Source organism: Tympanuchus pallidicinctus, unplaced genomic scaffold, assembly GCF_026119805.1.
Source record: "Tympanuchus pallidicinctus isolate F22 unplaced genomic scaffold, pur_lepc_1.0 scaffold31, whole genome shotgun sequence".
NCBI lineage: Eukaryota > Metazoa > Chordata > Aves > Galliformes > Phasianidae > Tympanuchus > Tympanuchus pallidicinctus.
Genome location: NW_026294749.1, coordinates 16,072,158 through 16,085,867, shown reverse-complemented (window position 1 = coordinate 16,085,867; position 13,710 = coordinate 16,072,158). Strand labels below are relative to the sequence as shown.

The window sequence follows — 13,710 nt, the reverse complement described above, 5'->3', positions numbered from 1 at the left end:
TTTCAAATGTATGTGGCCAAGAACCCCTCAGAATTGTAGGGGTTGGAAGGGACCTCCAGAGATCATCGAGTCCAACCCCCTGCCAAAGCAGGTTCCCTACAGTAGGTCGCACAGGTAGGCATCCAGGCAGGTCTTGAACATCTCCAGAGAAGGAGATTCCACCACCTCCCTGGGCAGCCTGTTCCAGTGCTCCGTCACCCTCACTGTAAAGAAGTTCTTGCGCACATTTGTGCGGAACTTCCTATGCTGCAGTTTCTGGCTGTTTCCCCTTGTCCTGTCTCCACGCACTGCTGAAAACAGTCTGGCCTCGCTACTCTGCCCCCCACACCTTAGATATTTATAGACCTGGATCAGGTCCCCTCTCAGTCTTCTTTTCTCAAGGCTGAACAGACCTAGTTCACTCAGCCTTTTTTCATAGGAGAGATGCTCCAGGCCCTTCACCATCTTCGTGGCCCTCCGCTGGACTCTTTCCAAGAGATCCCTGTCTGTTTTGTACTGGGGAGCCCAGAACTACACGCAGTGCTCCAGATGAGGCCTTACCAGGGCAGAGCAGAGAGGGAGGATCACCTCCTTCGACCTGCTGGACACGCTCTTTTTAATGCACCCCAGGATGCCATTGGCCCTCTTGGCCACAAGGGCACACTGCTGGCTCATGGCCGACCTGTCATCCACCAGGACACCCAGGTCCCTCTCTGCAGAGCTCCTCTCCAGCAGGTCATCCCCCAACCTGCACCGGTGCATGCAATTATTCCTCCCCAGATGCAAGACTCTACACTTGCTTTTGTTAAACCTCATCTGGTTTTTTTCTGCCCAGCTCTCCAGCCTGTCCAGGTCTCGCTGAATGGCAGCACGGCCTTCAGGAGTGTCAGCCAATCCTCCTAACTTTGTATCATCAGCAAACTTGCTGAGGGTGGCCATTATCCCCTCATCAAGGTCATTGATGAAGATGTTGAACAAGACTGGACCCAGCACAGACCCCTGGGGGACACCACTGGTTACAGGTCTCCAGCCAGACTGCACCACCAACAAGGACCCTCTGTGCTCTGCCAGTCAGCCAGTTTTCAACCCACCTCACTGTCCACTCATCTATCCCATACTTCCTCAGCTTTGTTATAAGGATGTCTTGGGAAACAGTATCAAATGCCTTGCTGAAATCAAGGTAGATTACATCCACTGCTCTCCCCCCATCCACCCAGCCAGAGACAACATCATAGAAGGCTAACAGGTTGTCAAGAACAACCTCCCCCTGGTGAACCCATGCTGACTAGTCCTGATAACCTCTTTTTCTTCCAGTTGTCTGGAGATGGCATCCAGCACAAGCTGTTCCATCACCTTTTCAGGGACAGAGGTGAGGCTGACTGGCCTGTAATCACCTGGGTCTTCCTTCTTGCCCTTTTTGAAGACCAGAGTGACACTGGCTATCCTCCAGTCTTCAGGCACCACTCCCATTCTCCAAGACCTCTCAGAGATGACAGAAGCAGTTCAGTAATCTCCTCTGCCAGCTCCCTCAGCACCCGTGGATGCATCCCATCGGGTCCCATGGATTTATGAACATTGGTGTTGCCCAGGCGTTCTCGGACCGCCTCTTACCTGGCTAAAGGGAGGTCTTCCATTCCCCAGGCCCTCTCACTAACCTCCAGGGTCCAGGATTCTCCAGGGAGAGCTTTTTCACTGAAGAATGATGACAAAGCTGAGCAATCCTGAAATTTGATGGGAAAGCCCAAGATGATCCTGAGCCTCACCTGAGCCCTCTTGGCACTCTCTGGCTGACAGAGAATCAGTTCACATCTGGGATAACCTCAGATCCATTTGGAATTTCTCTCACCCTTCATCCCACCACAACTTTTTGCTATGTCTAGTCTGCCCATACAAAGCACTGCAAGCAAACCTGCTCACTTGTTTTTCTACCACCGTCAAAAACTGGTCCAGTTGCATGCTCTCTACCTGCTATGCAATGAAATGTTAGCATATACTCATGGCGTAAATGCCATGAGTAATAATATAACAATAATAAATATAACAAAAAAAACCCCATATCTTCTCAGGCAGCCTACGCTCAAAGAGAAAGCTAACATCAATACTTGCATTGTTTCAAGTCTAGAAACTGTTGTAAATTGCAAAAAATAAAAATAATACTCTTGATACAGAAAGTAAAGTCTGACCTGCCAATTCTTAAATAATATTCACTACAGTACATATGGCTCAAAAGATCACCTTTTGTTCTCAGTTACTAACTGTCCCTTTGACACTTCTGTTTATAAGAAGAGTAGAACAAGGGGGGTAGTTGGATATATATATATATATATATATATATATATATATATATAGATGGGTGGGTATATATATAGAAGGGGGGTAGATGGATATATATATATACTTTGCACCATATAGTGAGAAAGCAGCAGAGGAAATGAAGTTCATAGGGCCAAGCAATGACAAGAATCTAATACAGAAAGGATGCTAGGAACAAACAGAATCTTGCATAAATTTAGTACTTGAAGAAAACACACTAAACTTGCATTAAAAATTGCCCCAAAAGGAATCATGCCTGTGTCACACAGCAAGGTGAACAATAGGATGGATTTATGTATTGGTGCATCAGTAAAGTATAGTACCAGCCCAGTTCTCCACAACTCCTGTTGAATATCAGCAATATACTAAAAAGCAGACTGGGTTTGGAAAGGAGCATTGGTCTACCCAGGAGATGTGAACATACAATGTGGCACTTGTAAAATGATTTTTCCTGGACTGACCTCAAAGGGAAGGCTCAGGGATTTTCTCACTGCTGACAGCAGGTGGGAGATCTCATGTAGGAAAAATAGTTCTTGTTAGTGGCCGTTTATTTGTTGTTGTTGCTAGTTTTCTTAATCAAGACTAACAGTTCATGGGTTCCATTAAAGGAACATAGGCAGAATACATGCAGGTAACTGATACATCTGATTTTGGCAAAAGTATAACCTGGAAATTTAAAGTGGTTTCTTTATGACCAAGAGATTATCTGAAGACGAAGCCTAACACAGAAGTCATCTTTGCATTATTTCTTGTTCTGATGCTGAAACCTTTTTAACACCTCACATTTATTTTCCTGTGTCAACTATGTGGAAGATGTATTAGTCAAGGAAAGGTAAAATTTAAAAATAGAAGTACAGCACTGAACTGTGTGTCATCACATTAGGAAATAAAATGTTACTGCTTTTGAACTGGTAAGATAATTCCAGACAATTAAAAATTTGGACATGAAAGTCTTCACTCTTCAGAGCAAGAAAAGCTTGAAAGGAAGCAATTTAAGCTTTTTCATTCCATCAGTGCAAATCAAGGGAAGCATTAGTGAGGGCATCAACTGTTCAGACTCATGTTGATGAAGAGTTCTCCACTGACTAGAAAGAAATATGCCAATTATTGTGAATTCATACTTAAATAGTGACTTCTTCGGTGCAAGAATACAAGTAATTTTCTTTTATGTGTTCCTTTATGAAGTGCTTAAAGCAGTGCTGCCGGCATAATGCTTGACATTGCCTGAACAGCCTCTGCATACTTCCAGAATTATTGGATGGGTTTTGTACTACTTTGCTTGAAACCAGAATGCTTTATTTAAAGAAGTATCTAATCAATAAGTTGTATTTAAATGTAAAGCATACTAGTTCAACAACAGACTTAGGAAGGTAACTACTTAGCAATCAAATATTTAGACCTGTATTACATGGAAGTCATGTGGCTCAATCTGAAATATCAAATAATACCTTCTTCAACTCTCTTCTGTTCTACTATGTTTTTGTTGAAGCACACCGTAACTGAAATATAAAACAGTATTTTTACAACTGCTTATTTTCAGACAGTGGATGAAATAAATATTCCAGGAGCAGAACCATTTGCTTGAAGTAAACTCTTCACACTATTTTAGACAGTGTGGTATAGATGAATACGTTCCTTAATGAAAATCCCAACTCAAGACCTTTCCATAGAAGAAAACTGAAAAAGAATAATTAACTCATGGTACTAGAAGCTGTTTAGAGATTACACTCAGCAAAATATAGGGGCCAGAACCTAATTTAAGGTGGCCTCTGAAAGAGAATTGAATTCCAGAGGACAATGCTCCTCAGGAAGTGCTGTAGCCTATAGCCAGGCAGAAATGTAAGAACAGCTTCCCAAACAAATCCAAGCTGTCACTGGTTGAAATTATTTCTGTCCCTGTTCCCAGGGAATTAAGGAAGGGTAGTTATTTAGGATGTATCTACAGGTCTTGCAAAGTTGTGCTCATTTTCATCTAAAATTCCACCCTGAGACCTTGTCTTTGAGCTCTCAGGAGTCACACGGATTTGTAATCTCTACACCAACCAGATCATAGCTCTTAATCATTAATGACAGATAAATATGCTTCTAGCAAGAGGAGGTGAAAAGCTTTTTTCTTTCTCCTAAACATCTGCTCTATTTCAGGTTCATTGCAGCCTTGCGAAGTACTGCTACCGCAGTCTTCATTTCACATCAACTTTGGAAATAATGATGCAGCTAGAAAGAAATTTGTCCAAAGCCACTAATGGAAATCAACCTCACAGGGAGTACAGTAGTCCTGTACAAGGACTTCTGACACACATCTTCTCCCTTTCCTCAAATAAAGTTGCCAGAGGAAATGTATCACACGACAACCTCTCTCTGCCTAAAACACTGATGTGGAATGTGTCTCCTAATTGCAGAGGAGACATCAATAAATGAGGCAACACAGTTCAAATCTATTCAAAAGAGCCTTACGGCTTGCAATAGTAGTGGAGAGATTCTCCCAGTCTACTTGAGAACAGAGTTATCTACCAAATGCAGTGTTCGTACCCAGGACCTGTCTGGCACTCTAGCATCTGCTCACCTGGAAGCATTTATATGATGTGATGGGTGCTTATTATTGTAACTTCAGCCACCAGACATTAGTTGAAGAGGCAGGAAAAGACAAAAGAAAACGCGATGGGACAAGAGGATTCCCTGCAATAAGGAAACATAAGGTCAGCACAATACTGACTTTATGCCTATCCACCTGTGAATGACATTGATTCCAACTCCTGACTCCACACAGGACCACCCTAATTAAACCCTACGGCTGATAGCACTGTCCAAAAGCTCCTTGAGCTCCAGCAGCTTGGTGCTGTGACTGACCTGTACCAATACTGACAACCCTCCTGGATACATCCTCCTAATACCCAAACTGACCCTCCCCTGACACTGCTCATCCATGCCCTAGGGTGTTATCTCTAGGAAACAACAAAATGGAAAGTAAACATTGTATGGAAAAATGCTACAGTGCATCCCCTGGATCCCCTGAAGCAAAAGAATGGTGAGGGAGTACAGATTCCTTGCCATCTGTGAAGTCAGGTTGACGCACTCAACAAAACTGACCCCAGCAGCAAGCTCCTGAGAAGACTGTCAGATCCATACTTTTTTTGAGCTCTGTGATGACTGATTCATCATCACAGCTTCCTACTGCACAGCATTCCCATTGTTACACTATCCAAACCTTCTTCACACACATATATATATTTTTCTCAAACTTACACACTATAAATATTATAAACTTCTTCAGTAACTTAAGAATAAAATAAAAGCTCCTCTTGGGAGGTCACACACAAAAAAATTGTGTCTTGCTATTCAAAAAAAGCATGAGAGATTGTGTGACTGCCTTCTCAATTCAGACTTCAGTTTCATAATTTGGACTTTATAAGTGACACTGGAGCTGACTTCTTAGTTTTGCATAAAACAAGACTCTCTGCATTGCTATAGAAGCTTCTGTACAGCTCTCTGTTTATGTGTAGGGGAGTAAGTGAAGTGCTTTAATTCTCCCCAACTTAGACAAAAGAGTGCTTCACACACATCCAGTCATTTTGCTTCATACTCAGACCTTTACAAAAAAAAAAAAAAAAAGGATTATCCTGAACAATCTTTGTTATTCCTCATTATTCCCTATTGTTTAGCACAAACACCATCAGTGAAGCTGCAAAACAGCTTGTCTAAATCCATCTGCTCTCAGCTTCTCTCAGGCTGAAATTTTCCACAGCTTTGACATCATTTGGGGGTGAACCATTGTTTGTTTTGCTTTTTCGCCCAAGCCTGAGGAAAATTCTCCTCAAGATTTTTGGGGCATGTAAGAGAGCAGTAGAAAAAGTAGTAGGAAAGAAACAGTTTCAATAATTTCTGCACCAAGCCATTAACTTCTACTCAAATGACAGTATATTATTTACAAATATTCCCAGCATAGATTTCAAGGTTGCAACTGATAGAGAATCTCATACTTCCTTCAAAAGGTAATTTTTTTTTTACTGTTTCTGCCAAAACAGTATTTCAGTAGGAAGGTATTTTGTAATTCATTACATGACAAATTATGAAGCAGCTGGAAGAAAAAGAAAACCAAAGTGTGTCTAAGCATACAATGCTGAAATCTTCAGCAGATCAACGTACCAAAAAAATACAGTCTTCCTGGCCTGTACTGTCCTGACAGAAAAGGAAGAAAAAGGCAGAGCTGGAACCTATTTTAATTAAAACTCGCTGAATGATCCCAGACTCAAAACATGACATCAACGCGTACAGGTATTTTCCCATTATTAAAAATATAATTTATTTCTAGGAGAGCATTGGTATTTCTTCCTAAAATCTTAAAATATAAAGAAAACACAAACATTGTCAGCTTCATTTTTTTTTGAACTTTTGTTCACACTGCTCTGACTTCCTTGCTATTTCTGGTTTATGAGAGAGCTAATTAGAAAGAAACTGGACCCACAGTTACTCCAGCAACACCAGCCCTATTTCATTGTGCATTACTAAGTATTTTACTGTATAATGCTTCCCACCCCAAACGTATTCCTGGAAATACATTCAGCAGCAACATTAACATTAACCCAATCGCAAAGTCCGTCTTGCCTGAATGCAAATCCAGTCAAGGTCCACTGATTAAAAACAAGGAAGGAGATTTCAATGACTTCTTAAATATGATACAGTAAGTGCTAAGTTTGCGTTACTTTACGGTAAGAATTTAGCTTATTAAAAAACTATATATTGATGTGTTTTTACAAAAATGAAACAGGAATATAGAAGATTTCATACATGCTGCATTAAAATCAATGATGCCATGGAAATACCCAGAGCTGACAGCAATTCAAAAGTCTTTTTTCATATTTCACTTGAAGATACAAACTTAATATGTGCACAGTAAACACGGATGACACACTGCTCAACAACTAAAGAAACCTCTGAATATTAAATCGGACCAGTTAAGCTCCTGATATGTGGTTCTCCATTGGAGTAGCTCACAAACTCACGAGATCTAAAAGGTCTGTTCAACATCTGCAGCAACTCCCCAAAAGCAAACACGAAGAAGAAATTTGTACCACAGCCCTGTGCGGCTGCCAGGTGGAAAAGCCCATATTGAGACACTGAGATGCTGAGATACCCTCCAAAAAAAGATCCCTTTCACTTCTAAACTGTAGACTGCCTGACAGCTGAGCATTTTCAATTGCCTGTGAGCACCCACGTGGCCTTCGTGAGCATCCACATCTATGAGGACATCTTTACACAGGTTTGATAACATTCTTCAGTGCAAGAAGTGGCAGAAACAGGGAGAGAACAGAATGGAGGACTGTGAATCAAATCCAACAGTTTCTAAGCCTCTTCAGTCTCAGTATTCTCTGAGTTAAAGTCTTGGAAGAAACCTGGATTTTATGCCCTGTTGAGGACTGAATGACTTCACAGTGTTATTTTTATCGTAGTACCTCCCTACCTGTTCACAACAACTGATGGCTGTGAGCTCTTTTTTAAATGAGGCAGTAGGACAGCATATCCTGTTGCATCTAGAACTCTGAATTTTTGAGACATTGAAGCACAAGAGTATTTTAAACATTGATGCTAGAGACTATAATCTCTCTGCAAGCCAAGGGATGAAAACAAATTGATGACTTAAAACGTCTAGAAACATAACTTTAGCCAGTGTGAATTACAGTATTTCCTCTCACATTGCCTGCAGAATTTTTTCCGCAAATCATGCTCTCCAAAATAAAGGCAAATTAGTTGCATTTATTAGATTGTGAAAGAAACAAAACAGATGCTTTATGGTAGGGTGTGGTGCTTCTGCAGAGTCTTTTGCTTACTCAGCCTAATCTTGCTAGATGCAAACAAGATGTGCCCTTGTCAGTTCAGTGTTGTGTTACAGCCACAGCAGAGCCCACCACATTATTATCTGCAGATCAAAGTCCCACTTGGAGAATAGGTTGAACCAAGCAGAATCTTTTCTGCAAAAGGCCATGAATCTGGCTGTGTGTTTCACACAATGAAATTCCCTATTCCAGGGCTAAACAGAGGCCTGTAGCTCCTACGCAGACAGACTCCTTGCTCAAGCCAGTACAGCAGTTCATGTCAAGATGCTCTAATGATGAAGTCAGGTATCCTCTCTAACTTTCACATCATTTTTAACAGCGCTATTCCACTGCCTTTTAACGTCCTTAGAGAGAATCAAAACTGTCTCCTCTCTTCGGTGTGGTTTCAGGGAAGCTTAAATATGAACAGAGATCAAGCCTGAAAATTTCTAGAAATGAAGGTTTGATACCATTCTGCTTTCTGCTCCTTTCTTTCCTCACACCCACACATCTTCCTCCCAAATGACCCAAAAGTTCTTCAAGCAGCTTTTTACGTTGCTCTACATATACAGTCACAGTAAAAACTTTCTTTTTTTTCTGTCAGGCCTGTCTTGAGATAATATGGAAAATGTAAACAGCTGTGAAGGGACTTATTTTAAGGGAAAAAGCAGAGGATATTTTCACAAAGCACAAAATAGTGCACCTCTATTCTGAAATAAGGTGGCCCATGATACAACTTTTGCTAAAATAAAAAGGTGTGAATTAAAATAGGCTTTGTCACAAATTCTTACTGAGGCTTAAAAGTTTGCTTTCTTCCCATCTCTCTCTCAAGCGTTAAGCTCAACAGCAAGGCACGGATGGTAGTAAATATTTTATAAACAATCTCCTCGCTACATTTTCTTCTTGAAGTAGAAAATCTGAGATTTGATTCATTTGCCTCTAACCTAATCCACAAATAATCTCTGTCTCTACTGGTGTAGAGAGGTAGGAGAAACAGAAAAAAACTTAAGCTATACAAAACAGCAGGCATTGCTGCAATGGTTAAATAAAAAAATCTCCAGAGGCAAAACCTCCCACAGTTTCTCTTGATGCAGTCTTGCTTGAGAGCCTTCTGTTAAAAATCTCACTGCTTGTGAATGTGCATACCTACAGCACTACCTGGCTACCTCAGCAAAGACTTCTACATCCACAGGCTCCCATATTTTGTCTTGCAGATATGGCTAAGCGAAACCCAAAAGCCAGGACCCCAGACCTTGGGAACATTTAGAAAACCAGCTACTGTTCAGCTAATGGAATCTTAGTAATTCAAGAGGAAGAGTCCTCTGCCCAGATAGCTTTCAGGATTGGATCTCACCTACATTAGCATAAATCAGGTACAGGAAGCCCACCTTGCTTTCCACCTGCAGTCTGGAGTGACCTTCAAGCCCAGATGATGTCATCCCTGCCAGCTTCTGGGGCCTAGACAAGCTGGAGATGGCATTTGATGCCCTGTGCTATGACCTACAGAGCACCTGTAGCCATTTCAGATTAACTGAACCCCCACAGTAAAATACTGCTGGTCACCTTGCCCTCTGCACATAGCATGAGCTCGTTTCCCATGGCCTCTGCAGACCTCGGTGAGAGAGAAACACCTTCCTCCAAAAAAGGAATCAGGAGATATAGAGAGGGCAAAGGAGAGTGGGAAGCACGTTTGGATATTGCATCAAGTTGGAACACAGGTTGCATTTACACTCGATGCTTTGATTTCAAAATCTGTGTTTATGAGGTCTGCTATTTTCCCATTCATTTGGTGTTGAAAATCATACACTTAGAATGTGAAACATTCATTCTGGTAGAGAAGCATCTTTGCTATCGCTTTCCATTCTGTTTCAAAATCAGGTGTTCTGACTTGCAAAGGTTCATTTGTTTTATTCACAGACCCACCTGGATTTCTTAAATTCAGCACTTTCTTTTTTCTCTTTTTTCGTTGTACCCCTTGAAGCTGCAGGACAGCCTAATTGATATACAGGGACATAACACACACAAAATATTGATTTGGTTAACAATCTTGTTTCTCATTTGCTGTTTTTTTTTCCTCCCTCAGTTGAGTCCAAATTTCCAAGGAGATACAGACCCTTTATTCAATGCTAGGGGAACTCAGGACCTTACAGAATTCAGATTTCAGTACGCATTTTTTCTTGATGTGACATGGTTTTTTGTAGGAATGGGAGCCTGGAGCCAGGCTTTGTTCCTAGTTTTCCAACTGACTGGCTTATCACCTCCAGCCATAAAGTGAAGATTCTTCTGTGAAATGGAATTACAAAACACGAACAACTATATCCAACCCTTGAAGCCTTCAGAGTAACTATTCCAGATAACATCACGTAATCCCTCTCAGTATGGGTATTCATACATATATTGCCAAAGACTCATCTAGAATCCAGCTTTACTGAGAGTCACTCAACTGATATACAAGTAATATCACTGAAACGCAGACATCTTGCAAACAATGAAGGAGCAAAAGTTAGACAACAAGTACTTGTTTAAAAAGTCTGGTTAGTCTGTAAAATATCTTGGTCAAGCCCTTGTATGAGTTTCCACACCAGAAGTGGAACAAAAGAACCCAGTAGAATGTTACAGTAAATGCACCATTACTTCTGAGTTGCTTAGATCCTACCCTACAGCTAGTAGATAACTTCCAAGCACCCACACTTCATGTACGTGCCTACGCGACAGCTACCTCAGCTCACAGCAGACATGAATATACGTCACAGCAAATCCAACTTCCGCAATTTCTGGGCTTCTAGGAAACAAATGCTGCCTTTTTACCATCTTTGCAAAGGACAATACAACAGTGGTTGTACGTAACGATAGCATTTTAAAAGCCATAAACAGAAAGACAGGCAGAAAGCAGTGGTGTGAGTATGGAGAAGCGAGGTCCCAGTCCCTACCAAGACAAGTTTCTTACAGCATCCAGTGAGCGCAGACACCGAGCACTTCTGTCCCACGCTGTCGGTTTAGAGAGATAAATCCATTCCACGTATCGAGCCTCCCCTGTCAGCAGGGGTCGCTGCCGGGATGGAGTCACCCGAGACTCAGAGGAATCGTACGCACCGATTTACTGAGAGCTTTCTTGACAAGGACTAATACTCAGAGGGGAAAAAAGAAGAAAACAAAAAGAAAAGAAAAAGAAAAAAAGGCTAATTCTCTAATTACAATTACAGTTAAGGAGCATTACAGATAAGAAAACATTAGGCAACAGCTACTACAAAAAGAATAAATGAAGGTCAAGAGAAAAGATAGAAAACAGGGAAAGAGGCAGACAGACAGAGGTACGAACTGCAAAGCAAAGAGGTTCACCACCTTCAAACCAGCGATGTCTTGGTGTCAGGTTCAGCAGAGGTTTGTTGGAGGTTGTGTTCAGCTGGTAAGTAGGACGACATACAAACTCTCATAGTCCACCAGTGGTCAAGTCTGCTCGAGAGAGCGACAGCTTCTGCTTCAGGATCTCTGTAGGAAATCCTTTGCTCCTGTATCCTGTGCCTCACAAATTTAAATCAGGAGATAAGAGGAAGTAGGGAGAGGCCAGCTTGTATCGTCTTCAAAGGATACAAGGGTATCATCTCCCAGTCTCCTGTACCGAGCTGGAACCCTTTGCTCCCAGGACAAGTCTTCAGCCAACAGACACTGCTGGGCCTCCACGTTCAAAGGAAAACGATTCCAACTTTCAATTGGAAATGCACACACATTTCTCTGAAGTAAAATTTCTCTGAAGTAATTGACAACATGTTTGCAATACTTGTAGAACCTTTTTTTTTTTTTCTACCTGTTAAGACTTTTTTTTTTTTAAATCAAAAATCTCAATTTCATGTCATAAAATTTCCAGGGCTCCCAAATGGCTTTCCTACCAAGAAATTTGCATGATTTAGTTTAATTTTTGATTATATCTATCCTTTCTAACTTACAGCAAAAGTAACACGTTATCAGATATCCTTAAAACCATTTAGGCAGTGTTATTAAGAAAGCAACCAGCACAGTCAAAAACTGTCTGGCACAATTGATTTACCTGCTCCTTCCTGATGAAAAACAACTGCGAGTTTTCAGAACCACAGCAACATTGCCCTCATTACACATTCTCCAAAATCTTCAGTAATTTCACATTGCAAGAGTCACAGTAACATCAGGTCTTCCCACTCAGAAAAGTTACTGGTTAGTTCACTAAGCTCAAGGTTGCACAAATTATCATGTGCCGAGGCAAGTGTTAGCCTTTTATTATTATTATTCCTTTACAGCTGGAAAACAAAAAAAAAAAATCTGAGTGATCAAGGTGAGGCTTTAGCAGCACTCAAAACATGGAGAATCACAAACTGCATTTATTTGACATTACATTCTCGAGACAGACAGATCAAGACAATGTTACTGAACACTGTCAGTGTAACTACCAATATAGTTATTGGTATTTCCAGCGTTTACCAGCTTTGTATTTTGAAAAGAGTAAGAAGTTAGCAAACAAAGTTTATGAAGTACTCAGTGTAAATCTACAAGGCCAATTTTCTTTTCTCCTATCCACGACACATCAGCTGTATCTTGGGGGTTACTGTGGTGTGAAGTTGAGAGCTGACATGTGCCACAGGCTTCTGACCTGACCACAACATACTACATTCCCCGAGTCCTACGACAACCTACCTGATAATGAATAAATAAATAAATGAGCCACACGAGTATTTCTGGCAATAGACTTGATCTCACCTTAAGGGGAAGGTCTGAAGGGTGTCTGCACCTCTACCACTGCCCGCGTGCAACCCAGCCTCTCTAACGCGAAACAGCCCTTCTTTTGCCACTGAAAACGTTCCCCGCTCCCGCGCTCGGAACTGCTTCAGCGGCACCGGACCGAGGCTCCCAGCCGCAGCGGCAAGCAGCGCCGCTCGGCTCGGGGGAACGCGCGCACCACGCTGCAGCCGGCCGCTCTCCTTGCGAGGTGCCGCTCGGGGGGAGAAGCCGCTCCGCACCCGCAGCTCAGCAGCTCAGCCCTGCGTCCGCGAGGGTGGGAAGCCTCGGGACGGCAAGCAGCCCCCCACCGCCACGCCTCTCTCCGGCCCGGCGTCCCGCTTACCCCACAGAAGCAGAACGGGAAGGCGCCGCCGGCAGTGCTCGGACGCCTCCATCCCCGAGCCCACATGGGGAGCCGCTCTGCAGCCGCGCCGCGCCACGGCCGTCTCACTCACTCCCAAAGGGCGGGCTCCGCTTCTCGGCCCGGCGGGCGGTCCGGGACAACGCAGTGTCTCCGCCCTCGGGACGCTCCCGGGGCGGAGCAGGGCTGGCGGCGAGGAGCCGCGCGGGGGATGCGGGTGAGCCGGGAGCGCGCACGGGTGTGCGGTTGTGTGCGGCGCAGCGCAGCCAGGTGCGCGGGACCGTGCCTGCGGCCGCGGGTCTGGCTGCGCGTGTATGCGTGCACCCGGGTACACCCGTATGCGTGCATCCGTGTGTGCACGTGCCTGCACCCATCTGCACCCGCAGAATTGTAGGGGTTGGAAGGGGCCTCCAGAGATCATCGAGTCCAACCCTCTGCCACAGCAGGTTCCCTAATGACCGAGCGTGCACCCGTGTGCGTGCGCGCGTGCTCCCATTT

General features: G+C 43.1%; 1 protein-coding gene across 13 annotated transcripts in view; it reads right to left on the bottom strand.

Annotated features, from left to right (window-relative positions):
* RAMP3 (receptor activity modifying protein 3) overlaps nucleotides 1-13,326 on the bottom strand; it is a 46,653-nt gene extending 33,327 nt beyond the window's left edge. For 6 of the 13 annotated variants that reach the window (XR_008209994.1, XR_008209996.1, XR_008209997.1 and 3 more), the window contains exon 1: nucleotides 13,195-13,326. Coding sequence is in view for 1 of the 13 variants with exons in the window: in XM_052697719.1 (XP_052553679.1) it covers nucleotides 13,195-13,246 (52 nt within the window). In the remaining 12 variants the exon portion in view is untranslated. The other 7 variants (XM_052697724.1, XM_052697725.1, XM_052697722.1 and 4 more) reach the window with 7 other exon arrangements.
* Between the last annotated feature and the right edge of the window lie 384 nt (nucleotides 13,327-13,710).